The sequence below is a fragment of the Calypte anna genome, chromosome 5A (assembly GCF_003957555.1).
Source record: "Calypte anna isolate BGI_N300 chromosome 5A, bCalAnn1_v1.p, whole genome shotgun sequence".
NCBI lineage: Eukaryota > Metazoa > Chordata > Aves > Apodiformes > Trochilidae > Calypte > Calypte anna.
Genome location: NC_044251.1, coordinates 41,348,931 through 41,373,414, shown reverse-complemented (window position 1 = coordinate 41,373,414; position 24,484 = coordinate 41,348,931). Strand labels below are relative to the sequence as shown.

At 55.1% G+C, this 24,484-nt stretch overlaps 1 protein-coding gene across 1 annotated transcript in view; it reads right to left on the bottom strand.

Moving 5' to 3' along the window:
- Positions 1–4,708: 4,708 nt before the first annotated feature.
- Positions 4,709–24,484, bottom strand: part of TRIM9 (tripartite motif containing 9) — a 57,947-nt gene continuing 38,171 nt past the window's right edge. Inside the window, exons 4-13 of the mRNA XM_030452314.1 lie at positions 23,207–23,317; positions 22,458–22,611; positions 21,437–21,594; positions 19,012–19,150; positions 12,973–13,161; positions 10,438–10,479; positions 9,340–9,363; positions 7,670–7,973; positions 5,848–6,010; positions 4,709–4,771 (exon numbers count right to left, since the gene is read on the bottom strand). Of these exons, the coding sequence (XP_030308174.1) occupies positions 4,709–4,771; positions 5,848–6,010; positions 7,670–7,973; positions 9,340–9,363; positions 10,438–10,479; positions 12,973–13,161; positions 19,012–19,150; positions 21,437–21,594; positions 22,458–22,611; positions 23,207–23,317 (1,347 nt within the window). The remainder of the gene's footprint in view (positions 4,772–5,847; positions 6,011–7,669; positions 7,974–9,339; positions 9,364–10,437; positions 10,480–12,972; positions 13,162–19,011; positions 19,151–21,436; positions 21,595–22,457; positions 22,612–23,206; positions 23,318–24,484) is intronic.

The following is a 24,484-nucleotide window of genomic DNA, read 5'->3' as shown; positions in this document are numbered from 1 at the left end:
TAAGTGAGGGAGTTGGGGACAGCCACCAGCGGGGCTACAAAGTGGGGGGCTCTGGGGACTGCCCCGCGGGGGGCGTAAGAGGGAGGCTATAAAGGGGGGGCCCTGGAGACCACCCCCAAGGGTGCACAATGGTGGTTTCTAAGGGGGGAGCCTGGGGACTGCCCCTGGGGGTACACGGGAGGGTGTATGTGACAAAGTGGGGAACTTGGGGACCCCGCACAAAGCGGGGGGCACGCTTGGGACCACTGTCCCGGGGATGTAGAGGGAGGGGTACAAAGGGGGGACCCCAGGAACGCGCAAAGGGGGTGCTCAAGAGGCCCCACACCCGGGGTGTCCAGGGGGGGGTGTGCAACAGGGAGCGGGGGTGTCTCCGAAGGTGTCACCGCCCTGGGGATGCATCGAAGGGGAGGGGAGAGACCCCAGGAAGGTGCAGAGAGGGGGTGTCCCGGGGATGTGACAGGAGGAGGGGGCACTTGGGACGGGTGCGTGGGACCGCCCCCCGCAGAGCCCCGCCCGGGCAGGGGGCAGGGGGTGGGGGGCTCTGGGGGTCCGTGCGAGGTCCGTCCCGGAGAGAAATGCGGGTGGCAAGGACGAGAGGGAAAGTGTTCCCATCCCACCCTCTCCTTTAACCCCCTCCCTCCCCCTGCACCCCCTCTCCGTGCACTCTCTCCCCCGATACCCCCCTCTGCATCCCCCCCCCAGCATCCCTGCTCCCTGACCCCCCTTTGCTGCCATCTCCCTGCCCTCACTCCCGTCACCTCCTCCTCACTCTCTTCCTGCTCCACAACCCCTCTGGAAATGGCGGGGAAGCTCTTCCCAGCAGCTCCAGGACTTTCCCAGCTGCCTCCTCGGGGCTCGGTGCCGGCTCTGCCCTCCCCTGCCTGCCCTCCCCTCCCGAAATCCATCTGGGGGAAGGGGAAGGGGATGGGACTCCTCTCGCTGATGTGCCAGGGGGTGGCTGTCCAGGTGGGATCCTTGCCAGGATCTCTCCCCTGACACCTGTTTCTGGGTGGTGGGTGTCCTCTGGCCCCCTCCTCACACGCTGCAGGGATGATGGAGTTCCCAGTATCCCCAGTTCAAGGACATGTTCCCTCTCTGGGAAGGATGAGGATTGCCCTGAGACATAAATGGACTTAATGCAACATACTGGAGGCTTTTTTTCTGGAGCCCTGGATTCGAGCCCATGCTGAGCTCACAGTGCAAACCTCCCCTGAGGGCCTGAGGAAATGTAGAGCAGGATCCACTAACCCAAGGGAGAGACCTTCTCAGGCCCCTGGAAAACCTTCCTTGTCTTCCTTTCAGAAATGCCCCTGCCACCACTCAGCCCTTTAGCATTTACCCCTATTTCTGAAAAAAAGACTTCCCCCCCCACACACACCCAGGGGATTTAAATGTTGCCAGCACTGCATTGCAGCCATCACTTCTTGACATCTCATTGTTTCAAAACTTTGTCTTCCCCACCTGGACCTTGCCACCATCTCTTGGCTTGGATGGGTCTCTGGGCAGGGTCTGGTCTTGGGGTGGCTGCACTATTTGCCCCTCAGGGAGATGCTTCTTGGGATCCAGCCCAAGTAATTCCTCCCTCCTGCTGGGTGCCATCCCTCCTGCCTTACATCCTGGCTGCTTGGCACCCAGGGCCATCCCTCAGCACCCAGGATCATCCCTCAGCACCCAGGCTCCCATCCTGATGGCTGCAGCCATAGGCCCATGTCACCCTTCCCTCTCCTACTGTCCCAGCTCAGCACCCACGTGTGGAATGGGGAATGTCACTGCTCCTCATGCTCATGAGAGTCTTGTGAGACCCCCTCTGCAGTGCTGGGTTCAGTTCTGGGGTCCCCAAGCCCAGAAGGAGATGGAGGTGTTGGAGTGAGTCCAGAGTCCCTGGAGCTGCTGGGAGGGCTGGAGCAGCTCTGCTCTGGAGCCAGGCTGAGAGAGTTGGGGGTGTTGAGGCTGGAGAAGAGAAGGCTGCAATGGGGAGACCTTAGAGCACCTTCCAGTGCCTGAAGGGGCTCCAGGAAAGCTGGGGAGGGACTGGGGACAAGGGCAGGGAGGGATGGGATGAGGGAAGTTGGAAGACAGGAGATTAAAATGAGATGTGAGGAAGAAATAGTTTGTTGTGAGGGTGCTGAGCCCCTGTGCCAGGTTTCCCAGAGAAGCTGTGGCTGCCCCATCCCTGGCAGTGTCTCAGGCCAGGTTGGATGGGGCTTGGAGCAACCTGGGCTGGTGGGAGGTGTCCCTGACCATGGCAGGGGGTGGCAATGGAGGAGCTTTAAGGTCCCTCCCAACCCAAACCAGTCTGTGACTATGACAGGTAGGGCTGCTGGATCTGGGGCTCATGACTGTGCCTGGGTTAGCTCCCCAAGAGCCCCATAGGGGTAGCACAGCATCTCGTGGTCATGGGGTAGAAAATAAAAAGCTCCCATTCTGCCCTCCTCAGGGTGGGCTTCAGCTGCCTCCCATGCCCCCCTCCATCCCATGAACCGAGTTCTGCTGCCTGATGGGGAGAGTGCAGGGTGCTGCAGGAAGGGGACAAGGTGTGGAGTGTTGGCAGGGGCTGCCTTGTCACAGAGATGCTCTGGGAAGCTCTGCCCTTCTCTCATAAAAGTCCTTTATTGGAACAGCACACATGACACTTCTCTTCAGTACGGCGGCTGTAGGCAGCTATCATGGCAGCACAGGGCAACGTTTTACAATCACTGGGGGTCTAATAAGCACCATGAACATCCTAAAGAAAGGGGGGAGAATGGCTGAGGAGCCCCGGGTGTGCCAGCCACGGGGGCTCCTCAGGCATTGACCAAAATGCTGCCGGGTGTTGTCCTGCAACACGGCTCCCCAGCAGCTGAGAGGAACTCCTCGTGTGAGCTGACAAGGTTGTAGCACCCATACAAGAAATCAGGTAAACTTAAAACCAGAGTAACAGGGGAAGGCATGGACCCGGCCTGGAGGAGGGCAGCCTGGGAGGGAAGGTTTATTTACAGTTGTCTGCTGGACCTGGTTCTCCTGGAGCATCCCCCTGGTAGCCCTGTCACCTGGGGACAGCCAGGGACCAAAGAGCCAGGTGTGTGGGGACATGTGCATGCAGGCACCCTGGGCCATGGGGCCAACCACCTCCTGCTCTTCTCCTGCCTCTGAATTACCAGGAAGTCATGGGAGGGAGTGGAGGCTGAAGGGGATGAACTGCTGCCAGCAGCAGGAGCAGGCAAGGCAGGGGGTGCCAATTCCTGAGTGCGTGGCAGGGCTGTGGCCAGCTCTCCTTCCTCCCCATCCCCATCCCCATCCCCATCCTCTCCCCATCCCCACCCCGACTCTCACCCCCATCCCCATCATCTCCATCTCCATCTCAATTTCCATCCCTATCTCCATTCCCATCCCTGTCTCATCCCCATCTCCCTCCTCATCTACCTCCATCCTCCTATTTCTGACTCAATCTCCATGTCCATGTCCACCTCCACCTCCATCCCTATCTCCATCTCCATCTCCATCTCCATCTCCATCTCCATCTCCATCTCCATCTCCATCTATCTCCACCTCCATCTCCATTTCCATCTTCATCCCCATCCCTATCCCCATCTCCATCCTCATCAATCTCTAACTTCATCTTCATCTCCATGTCTATTTCCATCTCCATCTCCATCTCCATCTCCATCTCCATCTCCATCTCCATCTCCATCCCCATCCCCATCCCCACCCCTATCCCTATCCCTATCCCTATCCCTATCCCTATCCCTATCCCCATCCCCATCTCCATCCTCACCTGTCTCCATCCTCATCTATCCCCATCCCTATCCCCATCCCCATCCCCATCCCCATCCCCATCCCCATCCTCACCTGTCTCCATCCTCATCTATCCCCATCCCTATCCCCATCCCCATCCCCATCCCTGGGCTCCCTCACTGTAGAATGAGTTCTCCTGTGAATGGAAGGACACTATCAGGTAGTTTTTAAGGCTTGGCAACTATAAAAAAATAAAGACTAATCTGCAGAGAGCCAGGTGAAGGCTCCCTGACTGTATGGCTGTGGCACGTGTGCCAGGCTGTGGGGAGCTGGGGGGGCACCAGACTGAGGGTCTGCTGGCACCCAGAGCACCCAGGGACAGGGTGGCATCCTCCTGCACCCCACAGAAATGCCTCATGGGGACGAGGGACAGGGCCAGTAAGGACATGGAGACTTGACTGGTAATCCAGGACCCACCTCTACATGTGACCAAGGGTGCTCTGCAAGAAGGCCATGGGGAGGAGGAAAGAACTGTCCTGCAAAGTCCCAGGGCTGGTGTGGGCCAGAGGGGTTGGTCTGGTCCTTCCTTGGTGCCTCCAGCCACTCCCACTGGAGGGAAAAGTGCATTTCCAAACGAGATGAAGCTGCCCCCCTTTAACCCCACCCCCCCCCCAAAAAAAAAAAAAAAGAAAAACCCCAAACAAACCCAAACCCGAACTCAAATCAATAAACCCAAACCTAAAAGCAGACACAGAGGAACATCTCAGGCTACCTAAGGACTTCATCAGCCAAAAAAGAGCTAAACAGCAAAGCACACACACAGGACAGCGCGGGAGGGGGGAGCCCAGAGATGGCCAAAAAAGCCCCAGGTTCTTCCTTCCCGTTTTGCCTCCCTGGGCTGGTGGCAGAGAGGGACCCGGTGGGCTCATCCCGCGGGAGGGAACGGGCTGGCTCCTCCCATCCCGGGAAGAGGCAGCCGGCTCCGGGAGCATCCTCATGGCATGGCTGAGCGTGAGGTGTAGAATTCCGGGACGGGCAGCCCGGTGTGCAGAGTCACCTGGAATGAGAGACAGGGAACTGAGCTCCAGGGGGATGTGGAGGGGAAAATCCCTTCAATTTCCTCCAGGGGAAAAAAAAATGAGCAGCTCCAAAGCAGGCACTAAAAAGGGAACGAATGAGGAATGCTGAGTGGAGTCCAGGGGAAGCCACGGTGCCAGTGATGGATGTGAAGCCAGCAGGAGCCTGGAGAAGCAGGAAAGAAAAGTTCCCTCTGCTGGGGAGGCCACAGCTTGAGAACTGAGTCCAGTTCTGGGCCCCCCAGTTCAGGAAGGAGATTGAGGTGCTGGAGCAGGTCCAAAGGAGGGCAACTGGGCTGGTGAAGGGACTGGAGCACAGACCCTATGAGGAGAGGCTGAGGGAGCTGGGGGTGTTGAGGCTGGAGAAGAGGAGGCTCAGGGGAGACCTCATCACTCTCTCCAACTCCCTGAAAGGAGGTTGGAGCCAGGGGGGGGTTGGGCTCTGCTCCCAGGACAAGAGGCCATGGGCTTCAGCTCTGCCAGGGGAGGTTTAGGTTGGAGATTAGGAAGAAATTCTTTATGGAGAGAGTGATCAGACACTGGAATGGGCTGCCCAGGGAAGGGGTGGATTCTCCATCCCTGGAGGTTTTTAAAAAGAGCCTGGATGTGGCACTGAGTGCCATGGGCTGGGAACCACGGGGGGAGTGGATCAAGGGTTGGACTTGAGGATCCCAGAGCTCCTTTCCAACCCAAATGATTCTGGGATTCTGTGTCCCTCCATACCTGTCAGCTCCACCAAGTGGAGCTGTCAAACCCCACCAACCAGGGAGGGCTGGGGAACTCTGGTGCTTCAGCAGCCCTGATGGAGAATTCTGGAGTGGGAAGCCAGAGGCAGCAGGGAGGCCTGTCCTGATTTTAGAGCCCCACAGGTGGTTTAGGGTGTAAGTTCAGCTCTTTCCAAGCCAGTCCTGTTGCACAAGAGCCCTCCCCAACTCCACAAAGTCCCCAGAAGGAAGCATCAAGAGTGACAGCATCACTGGAGGGGCTCTCCAGCCAGCTGGAGGACAGCCATGGGATGTCCTGCTGTGGAGATGCAGAGCAGGGGCAAAGCACATACCTGCACGTTTCTGTTGAGGCTGACTGCAGGGAAGAAAAGGCCCTCCAGGTTCTCAAAGGCAACAGGCCCTTGCTGGTCCTCATTGATGGAGAAAGTCAAGGTCCTTCTGGTCAAATCCAGCAGCACTCCCACTGTGGCACCTTTTGTTATCCCGCCCTCAGTTCTGTGGGGACAAGAAGAAAATCAGGACATTTTTGTGGCTGAATGTCCCTCAAGCTCCTGGACCTCAAGGGTGCTGAACTTCCCAGCTCCCAGGATCCAGGTGATGACCTGTACCCATCCCAGCTGTGCTCCCAAGTCCATGGACACCTCCTCCTCCTCAAGCTTCTTGCAGAGGTCCCCTCAGCTTGCTGAGATGTCCCCAAAACCCAAGCTACTGAGCAGAGCAGCCACAGCAACACCTCCCAGGGGAAAAGCCACTGGAGCAGGGACCACTCCAAAACCTCCTGAGCCATCAGGGAATGGCTGCAGAAAGGTGACCCCAGGTTCCCCCAAAGATTCACAGCCCCCATCCCTACTGTGCCACGGGGAAACTGAGGCACAAGGACAATATCAAACACTACTTTCCTGTTGCACAAGTTGCAAGGCTTTGGGTGTTAGTGGGAAGGGGGGGTTGGCAGGATTGGTGCCACAGGTGCTCAGGGACAGAGTCAGCAGAGAAAGAATTGCAGGAGGCAGGGAAGGGGAACTGGAGCAAGGCAGAACCATGGAGGCTGGGAGTCAGAGAATTCCAGGTTGGAAGGGACCTGAAGGACCCTCCAGTCTAACCTTTCCTGGTAAAAGCTTGGTCTAGACAAGATGGCCCAGCACCTTGTCCAGCTGAGTCTTAAAAGTGTCCAAAGTTGGGGAAACCACCATTTCCCTGGATCATCCTTTGCTTTAGGTGAGGGCACAACCTCTAGAAGAGGTGATGGGGAGCAATGTCCCATGGGCACCTGTAGAATCACAGAGTCATCATCATGGCTGGAAAGGACCTTCAAGATCATTGTCCTGCTTTGGGCCAGGATAAAGGGGATTTTCTGTCTTGTCATTCTGCTTTCAGCTGAGTTTCTTGCAGGCAGCTGCACTGCTGAAATGAACAGCAAGTTTCTCAGGCAGTGGCTGCTGCTGGGACTGATCCCACTCAATATTTACAGGTACAGCCAGAGCCTGGGGTGCAGAACCAAGGGCACTGCTCAGCTCTGAGGAACATTTTGCCCTCTGGAAGGAGAAAAGGAGTCAAGAGGTCACACCTGGAACCTCCTTTGGGGAGGAACAGACAAGAGAAATGACCAAAACTGACCAAACAGAGGATTCCATCCCATACACCTCATCCTCAGCAGAAATTGGAGGGATCACCAGGGTCAAACCCCTTCCTGCTTCCCCTTCTTCCCCTCTCCCTGTTTGCTTCAGCATCCTGGGAGGATTCCATCCCTTCCTCTGCCTGTGCTCCTGATCCATCCCAGCCTGAATCTGTGTGTTCCTGCCTCCAGCTCCCAACTGCTCCTGAGCCCAGGATTCCAGCCTGGACTTTCCCAGGGCTGCCCTGCAGCCTCAGTGGGGATGGGAGAGTTATTGGGGGAGAGGGGGAGGAACCTGGGATCAATTTTCCTGTATATTTGTATGTATATGACCCCTAAGTCTCTCTCCCTTATTCTCTCTCCTTCCATTATCAGGGAGGGGGATTAATAGGGAGCATCTGGCACTGGGTTTAATTGCTGGGCAGTGTTAAACCCTGACAATCACCCAGCCCAACCATAAATCCTACACCACCGTGGGTGCCACCGGGAAAATCCACGGGCTGTGGGCTGTGGGAAGAAGACCCCGTTTCCAGACCACCTACCTGTTGGTGTGAGAATTGTTGTGCATGAACCAGCTCCTGTTATTGTCCACGTACATGGCCCAGGCCTTGTCATCCTTGCCCAGCATGGCATCCTTGAGGACATCAATACGTGCCACCCCAAAGGCCGGGTCGGGGTGGTTGTCGTAGCGATCGATCGACAGCTCCCAGTAATGGAGCCCTTTGGAAAAGCCCGTTTTCCCCAGCACCACCCTGTCATCATAGCTGTTGCAGGTGACAGTCAGGTTGTCATTGGAAAAGATGATGTCAGCGTGGGCAGAGCCAGGGTCGAAAGAGAACCAAGCCACTGGAACACAGAAAGAACGGGAGGTCAGGCTGGTGGCACCCCGGGGACGGAGCCGTGTGAGGGGACACGGAACATGCTGCATGCAGGGCTGGCACGGGGGGTGAGGACATGAGGGGGCTTGGGCTGGGGCCCAACAAGATGGCAGCAAGAAGCAGGCAGGGAGCTGCACAGGGAAGGAGGCTGCTGGCTCTTGGAGGGCTCCTTCCATCAGGGAAGGCTCCTTCCATCAGGGAGGGGGTCACCCTCCATCATGGAGAGCACCTTCCCTCATGGAGAGCTCCTTCCATCATGGAGAGCACCTCCCATCATGGAGAGCTCCTTCCATCATGGAGAGCACCTTCCATCATGGAGAGCACCTTCCCTCATGGAGAGCAGCTTTCCTCATGGAAGGATGCTTTGAGCTTGAGGTTTTATGGTCAGGACTCAATGATGACTTTTGCTCTTGCTGTTCCCTGCTGTGTCTGTCTCCATCCTCTCCTGCTCTCTGTCTGTCTCAGCTTGAGAGCCCACAGGATCACAGAATCCCAGACTGCTCTGGGTTGGGAGGGACCTTAAAGCTCCTCCATTGCCACCCCCCTGCCATAGTCAGGGACACCTCCCACCAGCCCAGGTTGCTCCAAGCCCCATCCAACCTGGGCTGAGACACTGCCAGGGATGGGGCAGCCACAGCTTCTCTGGGAAACCTAGACCAGGGGCTCAGCATCCTCATAATCTCCTAAAATTTGGCCCTAGCAGAAGGAGATGGATGATCCCAGCCAGATCTCCAGCTCCACCTGACACCACAGGACTGCAGGTTACTCGTGCAGGTGACTCAGGCCTAATGTGGGATGGAGACTGAGGCTTAGCAGAGAATCTGTGTGTGTGCCTTGGAGGGCTGCTGGTCCTGGGAACCAAAAGCACTACAAAAAGGGAAGATACAAAAGGTCTACATTGAGAGAGACACAATGTCACACCAAGAAACCTCCCTGCACAGCCACCGGCCACAAATAAGACAAGAGGTAGCTCATGGGGAAGCTGAAGAACACCCAAAGCCCTCCACACTTCAGTCCAGCTGCTGGTTTAAACACACAGGACCCAGGCAAATGTGACAGAGACAGTGGCACGTCCCCAACCAGACAGAGGCAGGGGGCTGGGGTGACAAGCCCCCAGGTTCCCCCAGGTGGTTTTCTCCAGCGGGTCACTGGGGAAAAACAAAAAGTCAACTGAGACATCCACAAAACACTCTCAGGCCTCCAGGAACCCACAGGACTTGGGAGAAGAAAACACTGGGGGTGAGGTTTATTCATCCACTTATTGGGTGGTTCCACGAGAGCGCAGCTCACATGCACGCGGGTGTCCCCGTCACCTGCCAGGGGCTGTGCCATACCTGCCACCATTTTTTTAATGTCAACTGTGGTCATTCCCAAGGCAAGGCATGCAGGAGAGAAAACAGCAGGTGAAATTGGGGGAAGAAAGGAACCAGGAGACAATCCCTGCTCGCCCGCTCCTCCAGCCGGCACACGGACCCCGCCGTGGGGAGGAGGGGGAAGACGGAGTCAGGGTGGGCTCTGGGAGCAGGATGGGGGAGGGAATCCCCCCAGTGAGCTTCAGGGGGGCTCAGCAACATCCTTGGCATTTGTTCAACGTTATGGTGCCCTTAATAAATGAGAATTTCAGAGCAGGAGGACCAGTTCTTAATTACAGGGCCTGTTCCAGAGCGCTGACCTCAGGTTTCTCTTTATAGGGTCACAGAATAATTGGGGTTGTCAGGGCCCTCTGCAGGTCCCAACCCCCCTGCAGTATCAGGGACACCCTCACCTAGATCAGGTTGCTCAGAGCCTCTTCAAGCCTCACCTTGAATATCTCCAGGGATGAGACCTCAACCCCCTCCCTGGGCACCCTGTGCCATTGTGCCACTGCCCTCATGGGACACAACTTGTTCCTCACATCCAATCTAAAGCTGCTCTTCTCTAATTTAAACCCATTTTCCCTCCAGGTTCTTGCACACAGTCCCTCTCCATCCTCCCTGTAGCCCCTCAGATACTGGAAGGTCACTGTTAGGCCTCCAGGCTGCACACCCCCAATTCCTCAGCCTGGTTCCATAGCAGAGGTGTTCCAGACCCCTGATCATTTCCATGTCCCTCCTCTGGACCCACTCCATCAGATCCATGTCCTTCCTGTGTTGAGGGCTCCAGACCTGGATGCAGCACTCCAGGTGAGGTCTTACCAAGAAACCCATCTGGAGGAAAACTTCCAAACATCTTTAGATCCTAAGGACAATTCCCATTCCTCCTCCAAGTCTCCCTCCTGCCCCGACATCCGAGAGCGCTCAGCAAGCAGGAGGTGTGCAAGAGAGGCTGCTTGCTCACCAAGGAAAAGTTAAAAATTAAAAGAAAAAACAAACCAAAACCCAAAAGAAACCAAAACCAAACCAGAGATGAGCAGCGTGGAGTAGGTGCCAGTTAATTGGAATAATTATACTTGCCTAATTGAGAGTAAGGCGTTCCTTGTGTCTCAAAATTGCATCCTATAAAGAGATACTGCATTTCACACATCACAGCTAAGAGACATCAGCCACCTGAAAAAACACTCACAAGCATTTCACCAGTACCTGAGCAGCCAGCTGGCCACGGGAGGCCTGATTCATTAAAAGCCAGAGAGCATAGAAGGGGGGGTGCAAACATCACCCAGGAGTTTGAGTGTAGGGAGAATCTGTGGGCAGATCCCACCTGAGCCTGCTGGGGAGCCAAATCATTGGACTTTCCCCCAGGAAAGGGGCAGGAAATTTTTAACCTTGGTGGAATATTTGGGCTGCTTTGGTGAATATTCTCTAGCTTGACTCCCAGGTGGATCATTTCTAAATTTCTCCTTGAGGAACAGGGACTAATGGGAGAAGAGCAGCCACTGGGATGTCCAGTGAGCCCTGAGCTTTCCTGGGCTGCTTCCCCTGCCCTGTGGGGGCTCTGGGCTGGAGCAGAGCTGGAGAGGGGGTCCCTGGGGACAGCTGCCTGATCTCAGACCCCCACCAGCACCCAAAGGGCTGTAGCTTCTACTGCAGCATGTGTTGGGGTGCCCTTCATCCTCCTGCCATGGGGCTGTGCCTCACCACCAGCTCCAAACACCTCCTGGGAGCTGGGCTGCACTGGGGACCCATCCAGGAGCACATCCTGATCCAGGAGCCTGTCCTTATCTGGGACCATATCCTGATGTGGGAACATGTCCTGATCCAGGAGCACATCCTGATCCAGGTACCTGTCCTTATCTGGGACCATATCTTGATCCAGGAGCCTGTCCTTATCTGGGAACATGTCCTGATCTGGGACCATATCCTGATCCAGGAGCACATCCTGATCCAGGTACCTGTCCTTATCTGGGACCATATCCTGATCCAGGGGCTTGTCCTGATCTAGGAGCCTGTCCTTATCTGGGAACATGTCCTGATCTGGGAGCACATCCTGATCCAGGAGCACATCCTGATCCAGGAGCACGTCCTGATCCAGGAGCACGTCCTCTTCAGAAGGAGAGGGCAACATGAAGCCCCACGCTGGCACTGCACAGGAGGACATTTATGAAGGGTACTAAATTTTCAGGAAAGCCCTGCCTTGCTCTGCAACTGGTTTTCACCTCTCCTCTGGGCTTTTCACCCTGCTGGTGTGCACGTTGGTGAGAAAGCACCTGCCAGCAGCACCTCCTGAGGCTGTTTTAATGAATCACTCCCCGTGCCCCTGTTCCAAGAGCAGTTCTCAAGATCTCTGAGCATCACTGTGCCCCATGTTGACCTCCCAGACACATGGGCACACTGAGGACCCCATTTTGCCTTTCCCCAACCACCCTGGACTGCAGAGATCCATAGTGCACACACAAGTATGGCTCAGGGCCACCACACAGGACCTCAGTAGGCTGGACACAAAGAAATGTCCTCAACACGACAGAGTTCAAGCCAGCAGTGCAGAGCAACCAACAAAACAACAGAAAAAGCACAAAGCAGGAAAAAAAAAAAAAAGTTGCAAGCCCCCCCCTCTGTTGTTATTCTGGCATGGGTCATGCTGCAGCATTCCTCATTCCGGGTTATGGGATGGAAATCAAGAATCAAGGGCTCCCATTCTTCCTGGGCTTCCATCAGAGGCCACGAATGACTCTGCTGGAGCTCAGAGAGGTGTAAATGTGGGGGAAGAATCAGGGCCCAGGATCTTTGTCAGATGAGCAAAGAGGAGTTAGAAAAAAAAGCTCTGAGGGATGGGCTGTGCCTCTGGCTCCTTCCCCAGCCACCCAGTCCTGTCTGTCACTCATTCTGCTTCCACTGCCTATGTCCCCATGGTGTCCCCCCAGGAGCTGAAGGAGCCAAGCAAGGGGCTTGTGGGTGCTGCCAGATGAGCAGTGGTTTCCTCTGCTCCACCAAACCCAAGATTTGGGTATGATCCTGGCTGGTTTGGCAAAAGCCAAGCCCAGAGCCCACATCTTCAGGGTCTTAAGAAGGGGCCTGTGAGATGGCCTGAGCAGAGCTTGCTCATGTCTGACCTTGCCTCTTGCTTAGGTGGAGCCTGGGTTTGATAAAGCCATCTCATTTCACAGCACAAACCTCACAGCAGAGACTGTTTTCTGGCTGCACAGGGCAAACCAAGCACCAAGATGTCCCCGTGGGTTTCTCCCAGGGAGGTTCTGTTCTTCTGACTGCCCCTGGACACCAGATCAAGAGGAGAGATGAGGGATCTGCTCTGCTGGTTGGATGGGTTAAAATGGTCCAGCCAGGCTGGTCCTGCTGAGGACAGCACCCAGGTAAAGAGGAGCTACTCTGCTGCTCCATCACCCCAGCCCAGCACATACAGATGGACACACCACGAGAACCAGGCCACCAAAAGTCCCTCCAAGGCAGGAGCAGGCCAGTGACAAACAGCAGGACTTCCCCCCCCCCTGCCACCCGCACGTCATGGGCAAAACAAACAGAACAAAGCAAACAAATATTTTTTGGAGATGCCCAGAAGCACAGAGCAAGAGGCAATGCCAGAGGCACTCAGCTCACCAGCTGAATTCAGGGACTGCAAAGAAGAATGCAAGCTCAGCTGGTGGGCCGAAGATCTGAGCTCAAAGTAGGATCTCCCCGGAAAGCTGGGCTGGAGATTAAGGGTGGAGGAGAAAGGACTCATCCTACGAAGCTGCGATCTTTCCAAAGGCACTGGAAAAGGGAGGGTCTGTTCTTCTGACTGTGTCTCTAAACGTAAGATCAAGGCAAACTAGAGATCAGAACTGGGGGCTGCTGGGGGGGTGGCACTGCATCGCCCCAGATCAGACCTCAGAGCAGAGCAGAGATGCTGCAACACACATGGATCCAGCTTTGCCTGGAGCAGAAACGTCAGGAGCTGGGCAGAGAACCCTCAGGAAAGTTTTGCCTCTGCAAAGCATCAGCAAGAAACAGATTTTCACCTTCCCAAATGTCCCCAGGTCATCATCACAAATCCAACAGGCTTTATCTTTTAAGAGACTCCTGCACCTCTTCACCTAAAAAAATTCACAGGTTACCATGCACACTTCCCATCACTCTTTAATCACAAAACCATGGAATGGTTTGGCTTGGGAGGGACCTTAAAGATCATCAAGATCCAACCCCTCTGCATAGGCAGGGACACCTCCCACTACACCAGGCTGCACAAGGCTTCATCCAGCCTGGGCTGAGGCACTGCCAGGGATGGTGCATCAATAGCATCCCAAAGCAACCTATTCCAATGTCTTACTGCCTTCATGCTGAAGAATTTTTTTCCTAATATCTAACTTAAATCTGCTCTCTTTCAGTTTAAAACCCTTCCTCCTCATCCCATCCCTCCCTGCCCTTGTCCCCAGTCCCTCCCCAGCTTTCCTGGAGCCCCTTCAGGCACTGGAAGGTGCTCTAAGGTCTCCCCATTGCAGCCTTCTCTTCTCCAGCCTCAACACCCCCAACTCTCTCAGCCTGGCTCCAGACCAGAGCTGCTCCAGCCCTTGGATCATCAAATAATACATTCTGGGCACCATAACTAGTGGTGTAAAAGCTGGTGGGTTGGTGAGGCTGAAAAGCATTTTGCACTCAGGCTGCACTAAGCTGTGTTACCTTACATCCCACTGAGCACCCACCTTACTCAAGGGTTCTGGGTGTCCCTCTGGACCTCTCGAGACACCTCTGAGCCCTACAGCAAAATTTTAACTCATGTGGTTCACAGCACCAGGTCAAGAGAGAAGGAGCCTCTTGGGTCATTGGTTTCTCTTCCCTGTTACCACACCCTGGTCACCTCCTGCAACTCCTCCCCAAGCCTTGTCAAGGAATATGTTAGCATGGAAATGTAGGATCCACCATCTTCCACGGATTCACAGCAGATAAACCCCCACACAGGGTACCCCCAAGCCTTCCCATCTCAGCTGTCAACGTGGATTGAGCTGGAGATGGCATTAAACTGGATCAAGGGGAAGAATTTCTTTGTGTAGGGGACTGTCACTCCTGCAGCTTTGCTGGGGAAGCAAAGAGCATCAGGGGGGTCAGGAATGGGAAAAACCAAATCATTGCATGACAGGTCAATAAACACAGCTCAGGGGTAAGGAGGGAAGAGTGAGAGGAATTACTACCAGGAGTAGCCCATGGATCTCCCTAATTAGCACCTGATGTTCCTACAGCTACTTGCAGTGTCCCTCCCCTGGGGGTGTTGAAACCTTTCTGAAAGCTGCTGGTTAAAAAGCCCTGGTAAGGTCTCTCTGTGGATGGTCAGGAAGTTCTAGTTGGGCTCCAGATGAGGAACTGGGCTTGAAAGAAGAAGGAAGCTTCTGGTGCTTGACTAGGGTGGGAATGGGCTCTGTGGGGTGGTGCCCAAGCCCCTTTGCCACATCCCCAGGATGGCAGAGCTGGCCAGGAGCAGTTTCTGGTGGTGTTGGGGGATTTGGCCAAGTTTGGGAACCGAGAGAGAGGATGGCAGGGCACAGGGGGTGACAAGCCAGGTGTTCTTCTCTGCCCTTCTGCTCCTAGGCTTGTGTTCCACCAAAGAAACAAGAAGCCCAAACCAGGCTTGCCTTGAAACTCTGTGCCTCAAGCTGGAGACCCAGAGCAGCCCAGAAAAGGGGGAGAGGAGACACAGAGTCCCCTGGGCTGGCTATCCATGGCCCTGCAGGCAGCACAGGCAACACATGCCCACGAGGATGTGTCTGAAGGCACAGAGCAGCCCAGTGGAAGGGCTGAGGTGTGGGCAGAGACCTGGAGAAAGCTGAGAATGGTTTTGGCAGGAGGGAGGTTGAACTTCTGCAGGAGCAGGCAGGGACAGTCCCCTCCAGCATGGCCGAGCTCCTCTTCTCCATCTCCACCTGGGACAAACTGGATCTTCATCCTGCCATCCAGCTTGCTGGGTTGCCCATGGGGAGAAAAACCACTGCAGGGGTCCAGAAGCCACCTCAGAAATCCTTGTGGAGAAAAGCAGCCCAGCAGTCAGCCCAGCTGCAGGCTCCAGTCCCACTGCAACTGGGAGGATTTCTTCATTCCTGGTCACCAGGCAGGAGGTGCCTGTCCCTAGGAGCACTTTGTGTCCCCCCATGACCAGCAAACCAGAGCCAGGAGCTTCTTGCAGAGCCTCTCAGGGGCTGCTCCAACCATGAATGCCCCAAGGACTGAGCCCTGAAGTCAGCAGGAGAGTGGCCAGAGGCTGGAAAATCTGCTGGATGAGGAAAGACCAAGAGGAGGAAAGACCACAGGGAGGAGGAGGAGGCTGAGGGGAGACCTGAGGTCTCCTGGAGGTAAGGACAGCCCAGCAGTGTTGCCACCAGCCAAACTTTTTAAGCTGCCTGTGCCTTGGGACAGAGTCAGCTCCCAAACTTCCTTCCAAGCCTAGAGCTGAACTTCAGGCAGGTGCTGAAGAAACAGAGAGGTCAAACAGGTCCCACATCTCAGTGCCTTGGAGCCTGAAGTGATGGCACTGGGAGGCAGCAGCTGAGTTGTGGCAGGGCAAGAGAGAAGGAGAGGACACAGCTGAAGGGATTTGAGCCTTCAGCCCCTGCTGCCTTTGGGCTGTGCTGCTGCTGAGCATCTTCATCCCTGGGCAGCTTCAGAGAACATGGGAAGGGCTCTGAGGCTCCTTCCCTCAGGCAGGAGCCACCTCGTTCTGCTAGTGGCACCAGGCACCAGCTCTGAAGAGGGAATTGCATCTTCCTCAGCTGGAAAACAGAATTCCTTTGGGATAAGCACACACCACAGGTTGGGACAGTGCTCTGCATTCCTGTCCCTGCTGGCTGGTTCAGCTCAGCTGTTTGGCTGAACAGGACCTCAGAGGCCCTGACACAATTTTACCCTCTTCTCATCCTTCTTCTCTCCAGATGCTGAAGCTTTGCAGGACTTCTCACTCCTCACTGGCCTCTCCAGCCCGTTTCACCCCTCACCAAAGGCAGAAAAAGGCTCCAGTGAACTTCCACAGGCTGCAGATGGGGATCTGGTGTGCTAGGACTAGCAGTCAGCTTTTCAATCACACCCTCAAACCCCAGTTCCTCCCCCCCTAACAGCAGGACAGCTGTGTTGAGATGTTCTCTTCCCACTCAGTCCATCTCTTCTGCTGTCCCCTTGTCCTGCAGGCAGAAGCTGCAGAGCATGGTGGAGCTCAGCCCCCAAAACAGCACTGAAGAGGCCTGAGGCTGCTGTAAAAGACCAAAAATAAAAGCTGTGATGTGCCAGGTGGCTCTTCTCAACGAGGCACTTGGATATCTGGAAGCTGCAGAGATGTCACTGCTTTCACTTTGAGACCAAGAAGCTCAGAAAGCCTCCAAGAGCAGAAAATGCTCCAAGCTCGTTTGGCTTTTCCTCCTTTTTTTAAAAGCTGTGCTGGAATAGTAAATGCAAAAAGCTCCTCAGTGGACAGGTGGGATGCAGCAAACCTTCAGCAGATGCTGAGAAGAACCAAACTTGTGTTTGCTGGCACAGAACAAGGCACCAGCTCCGTGTCTGCTGGGACCATGAACTTCTCTCTCAGGTTCCTTTGTATTTTGGAGCTGTGCAAGAGGTGAGAGTGGCTGGACAGGGAAAATCCCTGGGAAAGCAGAGCTGGAAAGGTCAGAGGATTCCCTCTGCAAACTCCTGGCTGGGACAACTTAAAAGCTCACCTGGTTTGGGTTAGGAAACTGTCTCAAATGGGTCTTAGGAGGCCAAGATGTGATGAGAAGCCAAAGCTCTGCAGTATCCTGTGAAGGCTGCTGAAGCTGGGTGGGGAAGTGGGTGAGAACTTTGGGAGAGGTCCTGGCTAACCCAGTGTAGGTTGGATCTGGGTTGTCCCACTCCTGATCTCCAGAGGAACTCTGGAGCCTCCTTGATGGTGGTGCCCAGCTTTGCAAAGGTGCCCAGAGCTCGTGGGCAGATGTGCTGAGGCCTTTGTGGTCTGGGATTGGAGTTCTCTGCCTCTTGTATGAGCAGGTTTATCACAGGCTTGCTCCCCACTCTACCTCCATCCCCATGCATCCCACCTGGCAGATGTTCCCTCTGAGCTCCTGAAGGTTTGAGCAGGCAACCAAGTGAAAATGCTCCAGGTAGCCTTGCTCTGTGTCTACCTGGACATCACTTTTCAGCAGAAACTCCTTTTTTCTCCTTGCTCTAAGAAGCCACCACTGGTTCTCTGTGGGAAGAAGGATCTCTCTCTCCTTCTGCCCCACCAGCAGCCCCCTGGGTTGTGTTTGTTCCTTCCTGTCCCCAGACTCTGTCAGCTGGCAGCTGCTGGGGCCTCCACAGCAAAACACATCTCCATAGGGCTTGGAGAGGATTTGAGTCTGGGAGTAAGGAAAAGGGATTCCAACAAGCATGAAGAATTCCCAAGGAGGGGTTTCTGGCCTGGCAGCCAGGCTATGGGGTGGCAGACGTGCTGGTAGGGACGGATTCCTTCCCTCAAGGCTGCATCACCTGCTCCTCCTGCCTCCCAGCTGGTTCCTTGGTGCCAGCCTTACCACTCTCCACCAATTTTCCGTGACAGATTAAATGCCTGGTGTGACAAATGTGCTTAAAGTCAGGCAGGGAGACTCCACCACAGCCTATGAGGGAGTGCTTACTTAATATTTTAACTGTGGGCCTGTCAGTGTGTGGGGGATGTAGATGAGGCTGGTGTGGCTGCTGGGACAACCCCTGGGGTGGCAAGGACATTCCTGTGGCTTCATGGTCCCTCCACTCAGAGTTATGCACGGCCAGGGCTGGAGCTGACATGGTGAGGTCATGGATTTGTGCAGCCATGCACAGCCCTTGGCATCCCAGGAGCAATGGTGACAGTGTTGTATTCACAGATTCATAGAACCATCAAATGGGTTGGGTTGGGAGAGACCTTAAAGTTATCCTCTTGTTACAACCCCCCTGCCATGGTCAGGGACACCTCCCACCAGCCCAGGTTGCTCCAAGCCCCATCCAACCTGGGCTGAGACACTGCCAGGGATGGGGCAGCCACAGCTTCTCTGGGAAACCTGGCACAGGGGCTCAGCACCCACCCTCACAACAAACTATTTCTCCCTCACATCTCATCTCTCTTCCATCTGGAAACCCTTCCCCCTCATCCCATCCCTCCCTGCCCTTGTCCCCAGTCCCTCCCCAGCTTTCCTGGAGCCCCTTCAGGCACTGGAAGGTGCTCTAAGGTCTCCCCATTGCAGCCTTCTCTTCTCCAGCCTCAACACCCCCAACTCTCTCAGCCTGGCTCCAGAGCAGAGCTGCTCCAGCCCTCCCAGCAGCTCCAGGGCCTCCTCTGGACTCACTCCAACACCTCCATCTCCTTCCTGTGGAAACCATCTGAGTTTCCCTTTGTGTAACACAAACTCTGTTGCAACCAAATATTTACCACCTCTCACTGTACCTTCCCAAAGCACACCTTCTGCAAGGGAAAGGGGTTAGGGAGCAATTCTGGCCCTGTTCCAGGCTTCTGACACAACCTTCCCTCCTCCTACCAGCCCTGGCTTTCCTGCAGTGATTGCTGAGGACTTGGAGGACCAGCAGAGTGGTTCCCTCTCTGCAATGCTAAGCTTGGGTGTGCTGGATGAGCACCACACATTGATGTCAGCAGTGTCCAGAGCATCAGGGGCTGGAGCTGCTGCAATGCCTTACCCTCAGATGTTTGGAGGACCAGGGTCTTGCTGTAGGGGCTGACTCCTGTTTTGTTGAAGGCTTTGACTCGTGCACTGTAGGTGCTGTTGAAGTGAAGCCCATCCACTGTGCACATGGTCTCCTTGCCCACATACACCTCCTGCAAAGCAAGCACAGCTCTGGGTTAGTGCCCTGACCACGGAGTCTCACAGCAAAATGGTCCTGTGATTGCACAAAATCCCAGAATCACAGAGTTGTTTGGGTTGGGAGGGACCTTAAAGATCATTCAAGTCCCAAACTCCTGCAGGGACACCTCCCACCAGCCCAGGTTGCTCCAAGCCCCATCCAACCTGGGCTGAGACACTGCCAGGGATGGGGCAGCCACAGCTTCTCTGGGAAACCTGGCACAGGGGCTCAGCAACCTCACACTAAAGAGTTGTTCCTGGACAATAAATGCACCATAAAATCAGTCCCTGGTAGGAAGGAGATGCTCTTCCTCCTGGACCATCAATCCCAGCCACACTCCCACTGAATCCTGGAGGAGCTGTGCCAATGATGCAGAGCAGAGGTGATGGCTGCTGAGCCTCCTGACACCCATCCTGGGGGTGAGAGCAGCTCAAGCCACAGGGATGGTCAGTGCCTGGGGACAAGGAGCACCTTGGAGGTGTCCTAATGAACTAAGGGAGATTGGTGATGGGATGTTAAGGTGGTTCTGATCTACAGAGCACCCAGAGAGCTCTCCTGCAACCAGCACCCCAGGAGAGAGCCCAGCTCCCCCACTTCACCACCTCAGACTTGCTGCAAAAAGCCCCATTTTGGCTCGATGGCCAAAGGCAGAGTCCTCCTGGCTCTGGGCTCTGTCCCAGTCTCTCCTGGCTGGTTGGATGGGAGGTAGCAAACAGGCTGTGCTACCCACTGGCATGGTCTCAGCAGGCATTGTCACCTCTGTGGCAGCTGGCACTCCCAGTTTGCTGGTCATGACATGGTTGGCCAGCATGCTGTGTCTGAGCAGGATGTTGGATCAGTGACTGGAGATCCCAGTGACATTCCCTTCCTGGCACCAGCCATGGCCCAGCAGCTGGAGCAGCTCTCTGTAACTCCAGGGGCAGGAATGCCTCTCACATCCAAGCCCCTTCCCACTGCTGATGGATGGGAGGAGAGCAGACTGGGAAACTACCCTCACCTTGCTTTTCCTCCACCCAGTCCTCTGCTCCCTTCTCTCTCCAGATCCCACCCACATCACCCATCTTCTGTCTTGGCTCTGCCTGAGTGAGTTTCTTGTGGAGGAATCTGGGGCTTGGAACAACCTGGTCTTAGTTGGAGGTGTCTCTGCCCATGGCAGGGGAGGTGGGAATGGATGGGCTTTAGGTGCTGCCCAGCCCAACCCAGTCTGGGATTCTGTGAATCCAGAGAAAGTGGTGGGTTGGTCCCTGTGCCTGCTCTTGGTGGCTGGGAACACGCCAGGATAATTATCAGTGTGTTGGATTAGAGCAAAATCATATTTTAATTGTCTAATTACAGCAATTTAAAAGCCCTCAGGCCTTAAACACCTCTGCTTGCTGGCAGCTGGCAAACCAGGAGCCTTTCCTGCACCTTGCATGAAATATTTAGCAACCTAAAAAGATGGAGCTTCAAATGTCTGCATTGCAATTGCAAGTCATTGGTCACTGGAAAGAAATTCCCACCCCCTCAAATGACCTCAAAAAGAGCCCACAGCTTGGCTGCACCACCAGCTGCAGGTGTCAAGTTTCCAGGGTAGAAGAGAACTTCCAATAAATCTGGAGAATCATTGAATGCTTTGGGTGGGAAGAGACCTTAAAGTTCCAAAGTCCAGAGGAGGCCCTAGAGCTGCTGGGAGGGCTGGAGCAGCTCTGCTCTGGAGCCAGGCTGAGAGAGTTGGGGGTGTTGAGGCTGGAGAAGAGAAGGCTGCAATGGGGAGACCTTAGAGCACCTTCCAGTGCCTGAAGGGGCTCCAGGAAAGCTGGGGAGGGACTGGGGACAAGGGCAGGGAGGGATGGGATGAGGGGGAAGGGTTTCCAGATGGAAGAGAGGAGATGGAGAGGAGATATGAGGGAGAAATAGTTTGTTGTGAGGGTGCTGAGCCCCTGTGCCAGGTTTCCCAGAGAAGCTGTGGCTGCCCCATCCCTGGCAGTGTCTCAGCCCAGGTTGGATGGGGCTTGGAGCAACCTGGGCTGGTGGGAGGTGTCCCTGACCATGGCAGGGGGGTGGCAGTGGATGATCATAGAATTGTAGAATCACAGAATGGTTTGGGTTGGACCTTAAAGCTCATCCAGTTCCAACCCCCTGCCAGGTGCAGGGACACCTCCCACCATCCCAGGTTGCCCCAAACCCCAAGCAACCTGACTTTCAACTCTCTGGCTGCTCCATGGCAGGGTCATTCTGGAGCCAGAACCTCACTGCTGGTGCTTGCTCCCCCATCACCTACCCTGAACTGTCCCCCGTTGCCATCATCCAGCTCCAAGATGTAGCCTTCCACCTGCACTGTGGACAGGGGGGGCTGTTTCCAGGACAAGGTGGCACTGTTGTTGTGGGTACAACACTCCTCGAGCTGCAGGATCGGGGGGGCCGGCACTGGGGAGGAAACTAAACACCAATTAGTGTGACCCTGGCTGCCAGCAGCAGAGGGGACATCACAGCAATCCCAAGGACATTCCCCACCCCCCAACCAGCTGGGATGGGGATGAGGAACCACACCAGACTTGCAGCTTCCCCAGCTCATTTGCACCAGGGCCAGGCTGTGAGGTCAGTGTCCTCCTGAGCTTCCCTGCAGCATCACAGCCCACACGAAGCTTCTCCCAGCTTCCCAAGTTGCAACGTGCTCACAGGCTGCAACTTGCTCATGGTTGCAACTTTCTTGTGAGCTGCAACTTTCTCACAGGCTGCAATTTGCTCCTGGGTTGCAAGTTACCCACAGGCTGCAGCAGCTCTCTGCTCCCTGAGGATGCTGCAGCTACAGGAGAGCAAACACAGAGGGAGCAGAGACCAAGGAGAAAAGGAAAACTGCAAGGAAAGGAACAACAACAGGGAGGAGAGGGAAGGGAAGGAATATTCCCAGCTCAGTGGTGTGGCTCTTTGAGTCTGGAGAGACAGGAGGCAGCTGACTTGCTGGCCTGTGACAGATGCTGCTCAGCTCTGAGAGTGGGTGAGGAGGTTTGGGAAGTGCCTTCTGCTGCTCCTGAAAGCCTGAGGACCTCCTAAGGTACTGCCAGAGAACAGCAAACCCCCAGCTCCTTGGTCTGGCACACAGCTGCCCAGAGACCTGAGATAAGGAGGCAGATGTCTGGCCCAGGGATGCAAAAACCCCAGGAACTAACATGACTCTGGGTCTGGGGTGCTCAGTTTTGCTGGGAGAAAAGGAGAAATTCTCTTCTCCTGCTCCTTCTCCATGAGGAGTCGGATGGAAGCCCTCAGGGTGAGCTTTGGAAAGATGCTGGAAATGTTCTTACCTTTCATTTGCACAAAGTCCAGCTGATGGATGGACTGCAGCAGGGGAGCATTGTCAAGGTTCAGGTCAAAATCCGTGGTCATCCGGGGTGTGAGTGTCCCCTTTCCCCACTGGTCCTCAGTCAAGTGCACTCTCCTGATGAGAGCATCAGAGATCTGGTGGCAAGGAAGAGCCTCAGCTGTCAGCCTTGCCTTGTCCCTGCCCTGCTCTGCTCCTTCCCTCTCCCTTCCAGGCTCTCAAAGGCTGGGACATCCCATGGGTTTCCACCACAGCCCTTGGCTTCAGGCTCAGGGGGACTTGAGGAGCTTTGGGGACGTTTTCAGAGGTAGGGTGTAGGACCAAAGGTTAAAGAATGAAGGGTGGGATGCAGCTCTCAAGTGTTGGAGAACCTGGAGACAGCACGTGATGATCCCTGCTCCAGAGATACACCACAGAGTGCTGCAACTCTCTGCTCAGAGTAAGAAAGCAGAGCATGACAGATTGGAGGGACTTCAAGGATCACCTGGTCCAACCTTTCTAGGGTGAAACACAGTTTAGATGAGGTGGCCCAGAACCTTCTCAAGCTGAGGATTTAAAATATCCAGTGTTGGGGAAAATGTCCCTGACCTGGCCCTGCTTCTGTCCTGGCAATGAGAAGTCAGCCCTTGATTTTATGGCTGGAAAAGCTGCTGGGGACATCATCCTTTGTGCAGCTCCCCTGACCCTATTGAGTTACCCTTTCCCACTCCCCTGGCAACCCCAAACACCAACCTGCAGGAACCCACTGGGGTCGTTCTCCTTGATGACCTCCAGGCAATATTCCATCAGCCCCGTGGTCTGGCGCAGCTTCACCGTGCAGTGGGAAATCTGATCCCTCACCACCTGGAATGGGACAAAGGAAAAGTGTGCCCACCAACTGAGCTGGGATGAGCACCCTGGGCTGAGGAGCATCTCCTCCTGTCTGCTTTTCCTCTTGTCTGCTTTTCCTCCTGTCTGCATCTCCTCCTGTCTGCATCTCCTCCTCTGCACCCCACTCCGAGGGATGGGGAGGAGAAATAAAGCCCAACTCAATCTCCTGGAAGGAACCAACCTGGGTTTCCAGGGAGGGTGCTGCCTCCTGCAGGGCAATCAATCACACCATGTGCTGCTTAATTATAATTTAATCACCTCTACTTGATCATCCAACAGGAAGAAAAGATTTAACAGTCTTGAAACTTGGAACAATGGATCTTGCTGCTCTGAGATGCCATAAAACTCCTGATTTTTTTAGACAAGGAGCAAGGGGAGGGCTGCTCCCTAAAAATCTGCTTTTAGCAATCCCAGCCTGGTATTTCCAGCCTGTGGCAGGGTGGCTGGAGCAATCCTGAGTGCTGGGGAAGGACCTGCAGGCAGCACACCCCACGTCCTGGGTGGAGAAGGCAGCAGAGGGAGCTCCCACATTGCTCCTCTGGACTGGGAGGTGCCCAGGGAGTTTGCAGTGGATGGCACTGGGAGGGGGAGAGGGAGCAGCATGATGGGCACACACTGGTTTTGGCCTCAAAAGCTGTCATTAGAGGCAAAATTTCATTCAGCCCCAGTTTCTAAGGCTCAGGTGAAGTGGAATGGTTCTGCTGGGGTGGAGCAGAGGCAACAGCTAATCCTGGAGATGAGACCTGACCTTTTGGGAAAGGGTGGGCAAACTCCTGAGCATCCTTTCTCCATAGGGATGCTCAGTCCTTCAGGGCAGGACCCAGAAGGTGCAGAGGGGTTGCAAAGCCTTGAAGCAACCTGCAGCCCCTTCCATGCAACCCAAAGCATCTCTTGGAGCTCTTCTGCTGACAGAGGGGTTTGTTCTGCTCTTGCAAAGCTTGTCAGCCCTGTGGATGTTGGGGCTCCCAGCTGCAGACCATGGAGTAACACTGAGTGTGGAGATGAGCCCAGCCTGCAGGCTCTGAGCTGTCAGAACATGTCCTGCCTGCCAAACTGAGCCAGAACAAGGGTTTGCCTTCCCTGCCTGCTGGGCTGCAGATGGACTAAGGGGAAAATCCCACCCAGAAAAGCAGCCTCCCT